Source organism: Microcaecilia unicolor, chromosome 11 (genome assembly GCF_901765095.1).
Source record: "Microcaecilia unicolor chromosome 11, aMicUni1.1, whole genome shotgun sequence".
NCBI classification, from domain to species: Eukaryota; Metazoa; Chordata; class Amphibia; order Gymnophiona; family Siphonopidae; genus Microcaecilia; species Microcaecilia unicolor.
In genome coordinates, this window is record NC_044041.1 from 65,810,420 (window position 1) to 65,823,725 (window position 13,306).

Below are 13,306 nucleotides of genomic sequence, written 5' to 3' on the forward strand. Positions count from 1 at the left end.
TGTACAGCACTGCGTACGTCTAGTAGTGCTATAGAAATGATAAGTAGTAGTAGTAGTAGTACTTAATCAAAGAAAGAAAGAAAGAAAGATGAAAATCAATCCCATCTTGATATAATTGTTCTAAGCAGAGATTTGCCAAGCGTAGTTCTCCAAGTACCTCAGAGGGACACAGCAGCTTTATGCTGAGTTTCCAATTCAGTGACCCGGGTCTGCCATTAACAAATTAATGTTTCTTTCTTACGTTCATGGTGGGCAGCAAGTCAGATAAAGTATCCCAGTGAAACTGCCTTCAGTGCATCCCAATCCACACCCAAAAAGAGGCCAGAATGTAAGCTGTTAGCAATATATTCATGGAGCAGGGCCCTATACCCCTTAACAGTGTTGTCCTGTAACTGTTAAATCTATCTCTTATTTCTTGGATCTTCAGCTAAACTGGGAATCACCTGTGGTTTATGCAGTTGCAGCATGGCTTCTCCTTGCTGCTCCACGTGCTGCTTCACCTCTTCAATCCTGGCTCCTATTTAATTTAAATCTTGTTGCCACTACAACTTACCCCTCCATTGCTCCAGGTAAAAAATAAGTAGCAGTATGTAAACTGCTTTGATTGAAACAACCGAAAGGCGGTATATAAAATCCCATCCCATCTCTTATGCCCACTCTAATGGAGGTTATTTCTTTTTTAATATCTGGAAGCCATTTCTTATTTCACCCTGCAAGCAGGACTCTCTCACCTCCTCCGCCTCCAGTTCTCTCTTGGATGCACTGCTCTTGCCGACACCCTATTACTCCATTTCTCCCAGGAGCGACTGTTCTCTTTCCTGACATAGGGAGACTTGAACTCCTCTAACTGCTTTCTTACCAACATAATGGCTGTTGTAGAGCTTGGCCTTTGCAATCTGCACCTTGGTAAACTTTACTAAATGCTTATTTTTCAGAGTATAGTCACACTTTCCAATGGAACACTCGTTCTAGGCATTACTTCCTCTGACACCAGAATTTCAGTATTTGTTTTGGTAAGAGTAGTAGTAAATTGAGGTTCCTTACCTGTAATGGGGGGCTTCTCTGTGACAGCAGAATAAGTCAGCTACACCTGGTGATGTCATCCAAATAACTCTCCTAAAGCTCAGAAAAGTCTGGACTTCCTGAGCATTTGTTGGATCCCCCTTTCTAAGACTACCCACTTCCTGCTCAGTATGCCATCAAGCTGATAGGCAGTGCACCCTGTAGGGAAGTTGGGTGGGTATATGTGGCTGACATCCTGCTGTCCACAGAGAACTCCTATTACAGATAAGTAATATCACTTTCTCCACGGTCAAGCAGGATGAGTAAGGCACATCTGGTGACTCCCTAACAAGGGTGTGAAGAGGTTGATGCGCTGGGTGATGTACCTGTGCATCTATGACCCCCATAGGATTGCCTTGTAGATTGTTGTCTGGTCGCAAAGATCATTGCTGGACATCCTAGAGAGATGAAGAGACGAAAGAGTTAATCTTTCAACATCCATGCTGTCAGACCAAGGAAGGATAAGGTTGGGATAGAGTATGGTTTCCCCCTCCTGTGTGATAAGGGCTGGAAGAGACTGCAATCTGATCAGTGAGAGAACGGTAAGACATTGTAGGTAAGGAAACCAGATCTGTCTCAGTAGCTTAGTCGCATATGATCTTCTGCATCATCTTGGGCTGGGGAAGGAGGCCAGCAGTTGCACATCCTGGGCTATGAGTGAGTCCTTGCCTGTGCTCATGGGAACAGGCACTTCTTGTAGGCCATTGAAGACAGCACTTGATGCCTTGTCTTTGCTCAAACCTGGTGCTGATGCAGATCTGGAGGAGGAGACCTGGATGCTGAAGAGAGCACTGAAGAGGTAGTCTTCCACAGAGCACATGAGAAAGGCAGAGAAGTAGGGGAAAGGAAAGGAACAGAAATAAGATTGGAGACATCACAGTGTGACCTGCACGAATAGGATGAGAGCTGATGTGAGCAATGTGTTCCTGTGGTATACAGTGGTTTCAGATGGAGAAAAAGATTTGGAAGGGACAGTACCAGGAAGAGAAACTGTACTGGAGCCATAAGAAGTAGCAGAGAGAAAATACAAAGTGTAAAGAGAAAATGTTTTTCACGCCTTTCTCATGTGCTCTGTGGAATGCCTGCTCTGTCTGTAACAAACTTTCCTACATCCATGACCTCTTTATCTCTCGTACTTTCCATCTGCTTGCCCTGAGACTTGGCTTTGCCCTGAAGACTCTGCTTCAGCTGCAGCCCTGTGTCATGAAGGTTATCTTTCCTCCCACACTCTTCGCCCAATTGGCCGTGGAGGTGGTGTCAGGCTACTACTCTCACTCTCTTGTAGATTTCAACCTCTTCTTCCACCTCAGTCTCATTGCTTTTCTTCCTTCAAAGTCCACTCCATCAGTATATTCACTCCTCTACTCAGAGTAGACTGACTTTGGCTCCTGGCTTTCCTTCTTTTTTTAACCTTCATCTCCTTCCCTCATTTTTGGGGATTTTAACATTCAAGCTAATGATCTCTCTGACTCTTATGCTTCTCAGTTTCTCGCTTTAACATCCTCTTTCAGTCTTCAACTGTGCTCCACTACCCCTACTCACCAGAATGGCCACTGTCTTGATCTTATCTTCTTCTCCAACTGCTCATTTTCCAGTTTCTGCACCTCTGCTCTTTCCCTCTCTGACCATCCTCTGATAACTTTCACACTTAAACAACCTCCACTCCCCCCCCCCCCCACACCGAGTCCTGTACAATCTCCACCAATACATTTAGGAATATTCAGGCTAATGACTCTTCTACTCTGTCCTCCAGTGTTTCAAACCTCTTCTCAACCACTATGTTATCCAAGTCTGTCAATGAGGCTGTCTCTTCCTATACCACTATTCTCTTCTCTGCTCTGGATACTCTCGCTCCTCCCATTCCCCATTCTGTAAGGCATACCAAACCCCAGCCTTGGCTGACCTCTAGAATCTGCTACCTAAATTCATGTGCCCAATCTGCCAAATGCCGTTGGCTGAAATCCCAAGTCTATGCTGACTTCATACATTTCAAATTCTTGCTGACCTCCTTCCAGTCTGCTCTTTCACTTGCCAAACAGGACTACTACATCCAGTTCACAAACACTTTTAGCTCAAACTCTTGATATCTCTTTGCCACACTGAATTCTCTCCTCAAAGTGTTTTCACCTCCAACTCCCCCTTCACTTTCTCCCCAAACTCTGGTTGAGTACTTTCATGATAAGGTTCATAAGATTAACCTTGAAGTCTCAACCAAGTCACCTCCACCTCTCCTTCTCTCAGTCCATTCTCTCAACCCTCCTTCAACCCCTGCCTCCTTTTCTGAAATCACTGAAGAGGAAACTGCACATTTTCTTTCCACCTCAAAACTACTTGTTCCTCTACACCCACCCATCTACTAAGCACTATCTCTCCTACTGTCATCCTTTCTATCTGTCATATCCTCAATCTTTCACTTTCCACTGCAACTGTCCCTGATACCTTCAAACATGCCATAGTTACACCACTCCTCAAAAAACCTCCATTGGACCCTATCTGTCCTTCCAACTATCGCCCCATCTCCCTCCTCCCTTTCCTATCCAAGATAATTGAATGTGCTGTTCACCGCCGTTGTCTTGACTTTCTTCCATCTCAAGCTATTCTTGATCCACTTCAATCTGGCTTTTGGCGTCTTCATTCAACTGAAACATTTCTTGCTAAAGTCTCCAATGACCAGTTCCTGGCCAGATCCAAAGGTCTCTATTCTATCTTCATCCTTCTTGATCTATCTGCTGCTTTTGACACTGTAGATTACTGCCTACTCCTTGAAACGCTGTCCTCACTTGGATTTCAAGGCTCTGTTCTTTCCTGGTTTTCTTCTTATCTTTCCCATATACACTTTTAGTGTATACTCTAGTGGATCCTCCTCCACTTCTATCCCATTATCAGTTGGTGTAACTCAGGGCTCTGTCTTAGGACCTCGTCTTTTCTCCATCTATATTTCTTCCCTTGATGCTCTGATCTCATCCCATGGTTTTCAGTATCAACTTTTTGCTGATGACTCCCAAATCTACTTCTCCACATTAGAAATTTCAGCAAGAATCCAGGACAAAGTATCAGCCTGCCTGTCTGACATTGCTGCCTGGATGTCTCACTGCCATCTGAAACTAAACATGACCAAGACCATAGGAGCCAACTTTTCAAAATGATTGGGGGTGCAGAATTTTTTTTTAACAGGTGGTGCATTCCCCTGCCCCCCTCCCCTCCTCCCTCCCCTGTCCCTCCCTCTGAGTTCCAGGCCTCCCTCCCTGCCTCCGAGTTCCAGTTCCCCCTCTCACTCTCCCAGTTCCAGACCAGGCCCCCTCCCCTCCCCCTCTGAGTTCCAGGCCTCCCTCCCTGCCTCTGAGTTCCAGGCCCCCCCTCTCCCCCTCCCAGGCCCCCCTCCCCCTCCCAGTTCCAGACCCCCCTCACCCACCCTCCCTCCCAGTTCCAGGCCCCCTCCCTCCCAGTTCCAGGGTGCCCCTCCCATCTCCCTCCCTCCTTCTGAATTTAAACATAGTAACATACATAGTAGATGACGGCAGAAAAAGACCTGCATGGTCCATCCAGTCTGCCCAAAAAGATAAACTCATATGTGCTACTTTTTGTGTATACCTTACCTTGATTTGTACCTGTCCTTTTCAGGGCACAGACCGTATAAGTCTGCCCAGCACTATCCCCGCCTCCCAACCACCAGCCCCGCCACCCAATCTCGGCTAAGCTCCTGAGGATCCCTTCCTTCTGTTCCTTGTGATCATGGGCAAGTCACTTAACCCTCCATTGCCTCAGGTGCAAACTTAGATTGTGAGCCCTCCTGGGACAGAGAAATATCCAATGTACCTGAATGTGACTCGCCTTGAGCTACTACTGAAAAAGTTGTGAGCAAAATCTAAATGGGAAAATTAGGTTCTTACCTTGGTAATTTTCTTTCCTTTAGTCATAGCAGATGAAGCCATTACGTATGGATTGTGTCCATCAACCAGCAGGGTGAGATAGGGAGCACTCAAATTTCACAGTGCCACATGGTCAGCTAGCTCCACTGCCTCTTCAGTATTTGAAGCTTCCAAAGCAGTATAACAAACCGCAATGGGAATAACATGAACTTTCCTCACAGCGAACGATGGCCCCATAACAAGGGCATGAACTCAAAAGGAGGGAATGAACACATCCTCCTGGAGGGAATAAACTCGTCCTCTTCTTTGTATTTATGGAGGGAATACACACATCCTCCTGGAGGGAATGAACTCAACCTCCTACACATGAACTGGAGGGAATGAACTCAACCTCCTACACATGAACTGGAGGGAATGAACTCATCCTCCTATAAGTGAACAAGAATCCTGAAGACTATTTTCCAACTTTCTCCCAAGGAAGGATTAGAACTTCAGGAAACAAGAACAGAAACTGAAACAGATTCACATCATACAGACAATCATACAGGGAGGGCTCATGGCTTCATCTGCTATGACTAAAGGAAAGAAAATTACCAAGGTAAGAACCTAATTTTCCCTTCTTTGTCATCAAGCAGATGAAGCCATTACGTATGGGATGTATCAAAGCAATCCCTATATAGGGTGGGAACAAGTCACACCACGCGCTAGCACTTGTGCTCCAAAACGCACATCCCTCCTAGCAGCCACATCCAGCCTGTAATGTCGGGCATATGAGAACTTTGAAGTCCATGTTGCTGCACTGCAAATCTCATAAAGAGAGAGTGCTCCAGTTTCAGCCCAAGAGGAAGAAATCGCTCTTGTAGAATGTGCCTTAAAGGCTACAGGCGGAGGCCGGCCGGCAAGCAGATAAGCTGAAAAGATAGCTTCTTTGAGCCAGCGGGCAATAGTGGCTTTAGACGCTGGAGACCTTCTGCGAGAACCTGATAGTAAAACAAACAAATGATCAGAGGTCCTGAAAGAATTAGTAACTCGCAGATACTGCAACAGAGTCCTGCGCACATCCAACAGGTGCAACTGCCCAAAGGATTCTGGAAACGCCTCCTTAACAAAAGAGGGTAGAAAAATAGGCTGGCTTAGGTGAAACGCTGAAACCACCTTAGGCATGAAGGAAGGCACGGTATGAACCGTGACCCCAGACTCTGAAAATTGCAGAAATGGGTCTCGACAGGACAGCGCCTGGAGTTCTGACACCCATCTCGCCGAAGTAATGGCCACCAGAAAAACGGCCTTTAGTGTCAAATCTTTCTCTGAAGCTCGCCGTAGCGGCTCAAAAGGAGAACCCTGCAGAGCCTTCAAAACTAGCCCCAGGTTCCAAGCTGGACAAGGTGCCCGCACGGGAGGACGGAGCCGAAGCACCCCTCTAAGAAACCGTGCCACATCTGGATGAGCAGCTAAAGACACGCCTGCAACCTTACCATGAAGGGAGGCCAATGCTGCCACTTGTACCCGCAGGGAATTATAGGCCAAGCCTTTTTGTACACCATCCTGCAAAAAGTCCAGAATCGGCAAGACAGGAGCCCGCATGGGTGTGATCGCTTTTGAAACACACCAAGCCTCAAACTGGCGCCAGATCCTGGCATAAGCCACGGAAGTGGACCGCTTGCGGGCCTGCAGGAGAGTGGAAATAACATTATTGGAATAGCCTTTTCCTCTCAATTGCGCCCTCTCAATAGCCGTGCCGTAAGACCAAAACGGCAGGCGTCCTCCATGGCCACCGGTCCCTGCGACAACAGGTTCGGTACCAGAGGTAAAGGAAGGGGAGCCTCCACGCATCTGTCGGAGGTCCGCATACCAAGGCCCCCTGGGCCAATCCAGGGCGATGAGAACCACTTCTCCTGGGTGAAGCTGAATCCACAGGAGCACACGCCCTATCAAGGGCCATGGAAGGAACACATACCAGAGGCCCAGAGGCCAGGGTTGAGCCAAGGCATCCAACCCGGCTGAGCGAGGATCTCTCCGTCTGCTGAAAAGCACGGGACTTTGGCATTTGAGTTTGTCACCCTAAGATCCATTATGGGCTTGCCCCATTTGGCACATATCTGCAGGAATACTTCGTCTGCCAGTTCCCATTCCGCTGGATCGATTTGATGCCTGCTTAGATAATCGGCTTGCACGTTGCTCTGACCTGCAATGTGAGCTGCCGACAGAAACTGTAGATGCAGCTCGGCCCAGTGGCAAATCTGTTCGGCCTGCGCGGTCAGCACTCTGCACTGAGTGCCACCTTGTCGGTTTATGTAGGCCACTGTTGTCGTGTTGTCTGACATCACTCTGACAGCCAATCCTTCCAGGGTCACTTGAAAGGCCAGAAGCGCCTGAAACACCGCTTTCAACTCTAGGCGATTGATGGACCACTCCGACTCGTCGGGTGTCCAAAGACCCTGGGCATGCTTCCCCTTGCAATATGCGCCCCAGCCCTTCAGGCTGGCATCTGTCACCACTAGGCACCAATCGAGGAGCGCCAGTGGCATTCCTCGCCGCAGCATGCTGTCCGAGAGCCACCACTCCATGTTGAGTCGGGTCTGCATTGATAATCCTGAGATACTGGAGACCATCATTGAAGCAGGGAATACTGCAGAGGTCTCAGGTGCGCTCTCGCCCAGGACACCAAATCCAAGGTGGCCGTCATCGATCCCAACAGCTGGACAATGTCCCAAGCTCGCGGGCGGGGCATCCTCAGGAGCAGACGGACCTGATTCTGAAGCTTGCACCGCCTTTGCTCGGGTAGGAATATATATCCCGAGTCTGTGTCGAACTGTGCCCCCAAATATTCTAGAGATTGTGAGGGGGTCAGGTGACGTTTGGCTACATTGACGACCCAGCCCAGAGATTGCAGTACTGAGACCACTCTGGCTGTAGCTTGATGGCTCTCTGTTGCAGAGTCCGCTCTGATGAGCCAGTCATCTAGGTACAGGTGAACCCGGATACCTCCTCGCCTGAGAAAAGCAGCTACTACCACCATTACCTTGGAAAAGGTTCAGGGAGCTGTGGCGAGGCCAAAAGGCAAGGCCCGAAACTGGAAATGTTTTCCCATCACCGCAAACTGCAGAAAGTTCTGGTGCGGGGGCCAAATTGGAATGTGAAAGTAAGCTTCTTTCAGTTCCAGAGACATGAGAAACTCTCCTGGCTGTACCGCCGCAGCTGTTCCATTTGGTCTCTCTCAGCTCTGGTCCCGCCCTTGCGTAAACAGGAAATGAGGGCGGTACCAGAGCTGAGAGAGACCAAACGGAACAGCTGAGTCTCCTGCCTGCACGCTTTTTCCTGGGCTGCTGCTGCAGATGTAACTCCTCCGACGAGGAGGTAAGATGAGTGACTTTTAAATTTCAGAGGGAGGGGGGACCCCCTGCAGGGAACTTCCGGTGGGTGACTATTGGGGGTGCTCGAGCACCCACAGCACCCACGGAGTCGGCGCCTATGACCAAGACTGAGCTTCTTATCTTTCCCCCATTCTCTACCTCTATGGATAACACTCTCATCCTCCCTGTCTCATCAGCTCGTAACTTTGGGGTTATGTTTGACTCCTCTCTTTTTCTCTGCACATGTTCAACAGACTGCTAAAACCTGTTGTTTTTTTTCTCTATAATATCGCCCACATTTGTCCTTTCCTTTCTGAGCACACTACCAAAACCCTTATCCACACTCTTATCACCTCTTGCTTAGACTATTGCAACTTGCTTCTCACAGGTCTTCCAAGAAACCATCTCTCTCCCCTTCAATCGGTTCGAAATTGTGCTGCATAACTTATATTCCACCAGTATCACTATGCTCATATTAGCCCTCTCCTCAAGTCACTTCATTGGCTCCCTATCTGTTTCTGCATACAGTTCAAACTCCTCTTATTGACTTACAAGTGCATTCACTCTGCAGCTCCTCAGTACCTCTCCACTCTTATTTCTCCCTACACTCCTTCCCAGGAACTCTGTTCATTAGGCAAATCTCTCTTATGTGTACCCTTCTCCTCCACTGCTAACTCTAGACTCCGTTCCTTTTATCTTGCTGCACCATATGCCTGGAATACACTTACTGAGCCAGTACATCAAGCTCCATTTCTGTCTTCAAATCTAGGCTAAAAGCCCACCTTTTTGATGCTGCGTTAAATTCCTAACCTCTATTCACTTGTTCAGTTCCCATGTTTGTTTTATCATTCCCACCTTAGTAATTCCCTAATCCCTTATTTGTCTGTCTGTCCTGATTAGATTGTAAGGTCTGTCGAGCAAGGACCGTCTCTTCATGTTCAAGTGTACAGTGCTGCATACAACTAGTAGCGCTATAGAAATGATAAGTAGTATTAGTAAAATTACTGGCTGAGCAATGCAGAAAAGTGCAGATATTAACTTGCACTGAAACCACGACTGCACACCATATTAAAATGAATGATAATACAGTCATTATCAATTCTACTGTCATGCAATTAAAAAAAGGTTTTTGACAGCCGCACAATGCATGAAACTTTGAGCCAGGTCTGGGACAGCATAGAAAGATTGGTTGAGAGGAGCTGGCGTCTAGTGGCACTCCCTCTCTTCCCCCAATCTGACAACCTGGACCCAGATAGCTTTCTGCAACGGTCTCTTACAGTCTAGTGGTCCCCTCTCCCTTCCCTTCCTCGACCTCCTGCCCCTAAAATAGAAAAAAGGTTCTGGTAGTTTAGTGGCCTCCCATCCTTCCCTGACCCCCCCCCCCCCCCACAAAAAAAAAACATCCCTGGTGTCTAGTGGTACCCCCTCCCTCCCACCTTCCAACTTCAAAAAACTCCTCCCCAACCTATCACCCAGGCTCCCTCAGACCCCCATACCTTAACTGAGGCAAGAGCAATGCCCACTTGCTCCTGCCTCCAGGCCCGCTTTGTGTGCTTTCAGTATGACATATAATTCCCTTATATGGCAGACTTACCTCACCTGGTATATCCCAGGATGCGCTGCATGGGTCCAGGTGCCACCATTTTTTAAGACAATGGGGCCAGAGGTAGGAGTGAGTAGGCATTGTTCCTGCTTTATTTAAGGTACAGGTTCTGGGGGAGCCTGGCCGAGGGGTTAGAGAATGTGGGGGGGTGGTGGTCCCCACTAGACACCAGAAAAAATTATTTTTTAAAGTTGTGTCAGAGGGTGGTTGAGACGGGAGCCGCTAGATACTAGATATATTTTTTCAGAAAGGGGGGGTTGGGCACGAGGGAGTAACATGTCAAGGAGGGGCAGTTTGTCGTAGCATTGGTTTGGGTTGGGGGCCATGCAAAATGCTGATGGCTTGCTTTTTTACATTCATCTTGTGTGGTTTTTTTTAAATGTCACATCTTCTGTCAGTGCCTGAGCCAATCACTACTCAGGCAGTGACAAGCAGGGTGACATTTAGCAATGTGCTGTGGATTACTGCCACAGTTTTACATTCTTTCACACTTCTTATTAAACCATTTAATTTTCACCCCTATATATTAAGAATGGATTGAACCAATCAGTGGTGTAACTAGGGTAGTTGACCCCCGGGGCTGGTCATTTTTTAACACCCCCCTCCAAAATCTAGTACTAGGCATACTGAGAATACAAAACACTCAGGACCTATAGAGCAATTCTACCATACCATAAGCAGTAAATTCTACGAGTCACACAAGGAAAAGGAAAGCATCTTAAACACTACAGTGAGCACTAGAACATCAATTCACCTATTGTAAAACGAAACCAGACAGAATAGTACAGATCACCAATCCTGCACAGTCAATGCCAACCGAAAGCCATGTCTTTTTCACAAACACAGATACACCCTAATCCACTATAGAATAAGTAATAATAAACTTTCTGTTTAGACAAAATTAAACTGAACCCCCAAGATGCCAGACTCTGCATAAATGCAACACCACACCACAGAAACAGAAAATGTCCCTTAGTACTGTGCAAAATACTTCCGGGTTAGCGCTTAGTAGCGCGAGGAGATTGTTGAGCGGCAGCCGGCAGGCAGCGTGTGGGAATCGCTGCGACTGGAATCGCCGTCAGGAACTTTGCTGCTGGGCGGGCCTGCAAGGAGGGTGAGATGCTGCAGCTGCATGGGGGGGGGGGGAAGATGTCGCATGGGGGAGGGAAGACGGGGGGGGACACAGCAGCTGCACAGGGGGAAGGGAAGATGGAAAGATGAGGCTTTGTTGGTGAGTGATGGAGATGCAGCAAAGGGGTGGAGGGGTGAGGAAGGGAGAAGTCTTGGCTGTGTATGAGGTGGAGGGGAGGGACACATGCTGCATACAGAGGGGATAGGTGGGGAGGGGGAGAAATGGTAGGCATAGGGGTGGAGAGGAGGGAGAAATGGTGGGTATAGTGGTGGAGGGAGGGCGGAGCAGAGAAAATTTTGTGCCCACCCACTTCGGGCTCAGGCCCACCCAAAACTGGCTGTCTGGCTACGCCACTGCCTCAGAGGAGGGCGGGACACAGTGAGGCCCGACGACGAGGAGGAGAAAAGATTTACTTCTTTAAACAAGCAGGGCAGACGCGAGGTGCTGCCTGCTGCTGCAACTCCGCTTCAGAAAATTTTTTTTAAAGGTAGGGTTGGAGCAGCGGGAGCGGAGCACCCCCTCACCCGCTGACACCCGGGGCGGACCGCCCCCACCGCCCCGCCCTTGCTACACCACTGGAACCAATACAATTGTTTCACAACCCCCCATGTCTGCCCTCCTTACCCACCCTTACACACCCTTATCAATTCACCCTGAATTAAATACAAATTCATGCCAAGACATTCCATCTTTTTTGAGATCTGCAAACAATCACCTCTGCTTGAAGGCTCTCTAGCTGTACAATATGCTGGTCAGTAAATGAATTCTTATCCCGGAACTCTTCTTGCAAGACATGGACCTGCACAGATAGCTGCCTCTCCATTTCTGTTGCCTGCACACAGGATAAACCACCAGAAATTTAAAAAGGCAACAATAAAAGACATGAACAGAAATATACAGACCTCTCCTTATAATGAAACTGGCATGCAATGCATTTGTAGGATATAACACCCCCCCCCCCCCCCCCCGATATTCAAAAGCATTTAACCAGCCAGGATCGGTACCTGGCCGGTTAAATGTCCCATAACTGGCTATCCAGCAATATATTCACCGGGAGATAGCAGCTGAATATTGCTGGTTAGCGGTTAGGCGGTTATACCAGTCACTATAACTAGCTGTCTGCCGATTTTCAGGCCCATTTTAGCGGCTATATTTGGCCATGTGAATAGGTGGGATATCTTTGCCCAGTTTAAACATAACCAGATAAGTCTGAATATTGACTTAGCCAGTTATGTTCAAACAAGCCTAAACTTAACCGGATATTCAATGCCGGTCACCGGAAACGGCCCAACATTGAATATCCAGGTTTAGCATTGACTGCGGTCTGAATATCGGCCCCAAAGACTATTAGAGGTTATTTTAATTGATAAATATTGTACATGAACTAATTCGAGAGTCAGAATTTCAAGTGCCACTGGAGAAGCTGCTTATTTCACTTGTAGCTAATTTTCTAAAGGAAACCACACAAGTAGTTTATCTTTGAAAATTAGATGCATGCATGTGCTTATAAATGGAATGTGTACTTTTTGCTTGCTATTTCTGTGAGTTGCTGATTGGGGGGGAGGGGTGTTTAAAAATTTGTGCAGAAATTAAAAGCAGAAATGGTTTCTTTGAAAATTGACTGGATTATATGTGAGTAAAAGTACATGCATACTATTTGTTTATTCATTCAATAAATATGCACAAGGAGATATGCCATGAAGTTACAAAGTAGTACAATTAAAACAAATAGGAGAAAATATTTTTCACTCAGTGCATAGTAAGACTCTGGAACTCTTCATAGGATGTGGTAAACTTAGTATAGTGGAGTTTATAAAAGGTTTGGTCAGATTCCTGGAGGAGATAACCAGTTATCTCCTGAATATTCATAGATGGCCAGCTAAGTGCTACTTAACCAGCCAGGACTTTATCATGCACCTTCACTGCATTAAAACTGATAAGCAGAGAAAGCGTCAAGTTAAGCCACACTCCCTCCAAGGAAGCTAGTGTTCATCTCAGATTCTTATCGCTCCCTCTTCCAGGACTACCAGTGACCCAACATGGCCTCCGGCAATAGTCCCACACCAAGTGGCACCATTTCAGTGGGAAAAGAAAACCCCCAGAAATGGCTTGCGCAGTGGTAACCAGGCATCGCTGTGCTCTGCCTGGTTACCATCAGATTAGCACAGGAGTCCTTATTGCCACCTCAAATGGGTGGCAGTAAGAGCTTCCCGTCGCATGGCTGCATGGTAAGAGTTCTCTTACCACATGGCCAAAGTGTGTCTGGGGGCTTTTTATCTGCTGCAGT

General features: G+C 47.5%; 1 protein-coding gene across 1 annotated transcript in view; it reads right to left on the reverse strand.

Annotated features, from left to right (window-relative positions):
• Nucleotides 1-13,306, reverse strand: part of BICDL1 (BICD family like cargo adaptor 1) — a 135,869-nt gene that overhangs the window by 87,449 nt on the left and 35,114 nt on the right. The window contains exon 3 of the mRNA XM_030218530.1: nucleotides 11,735-11,851. Coding sequence (XP_030074390.1) covers nucleotides 11,735-11,851 — 117 coding nt within the window. The remainder of the gene's footprint in view (nucleotides 1-11,734; nucleotides 11,852-13,306) is intronic.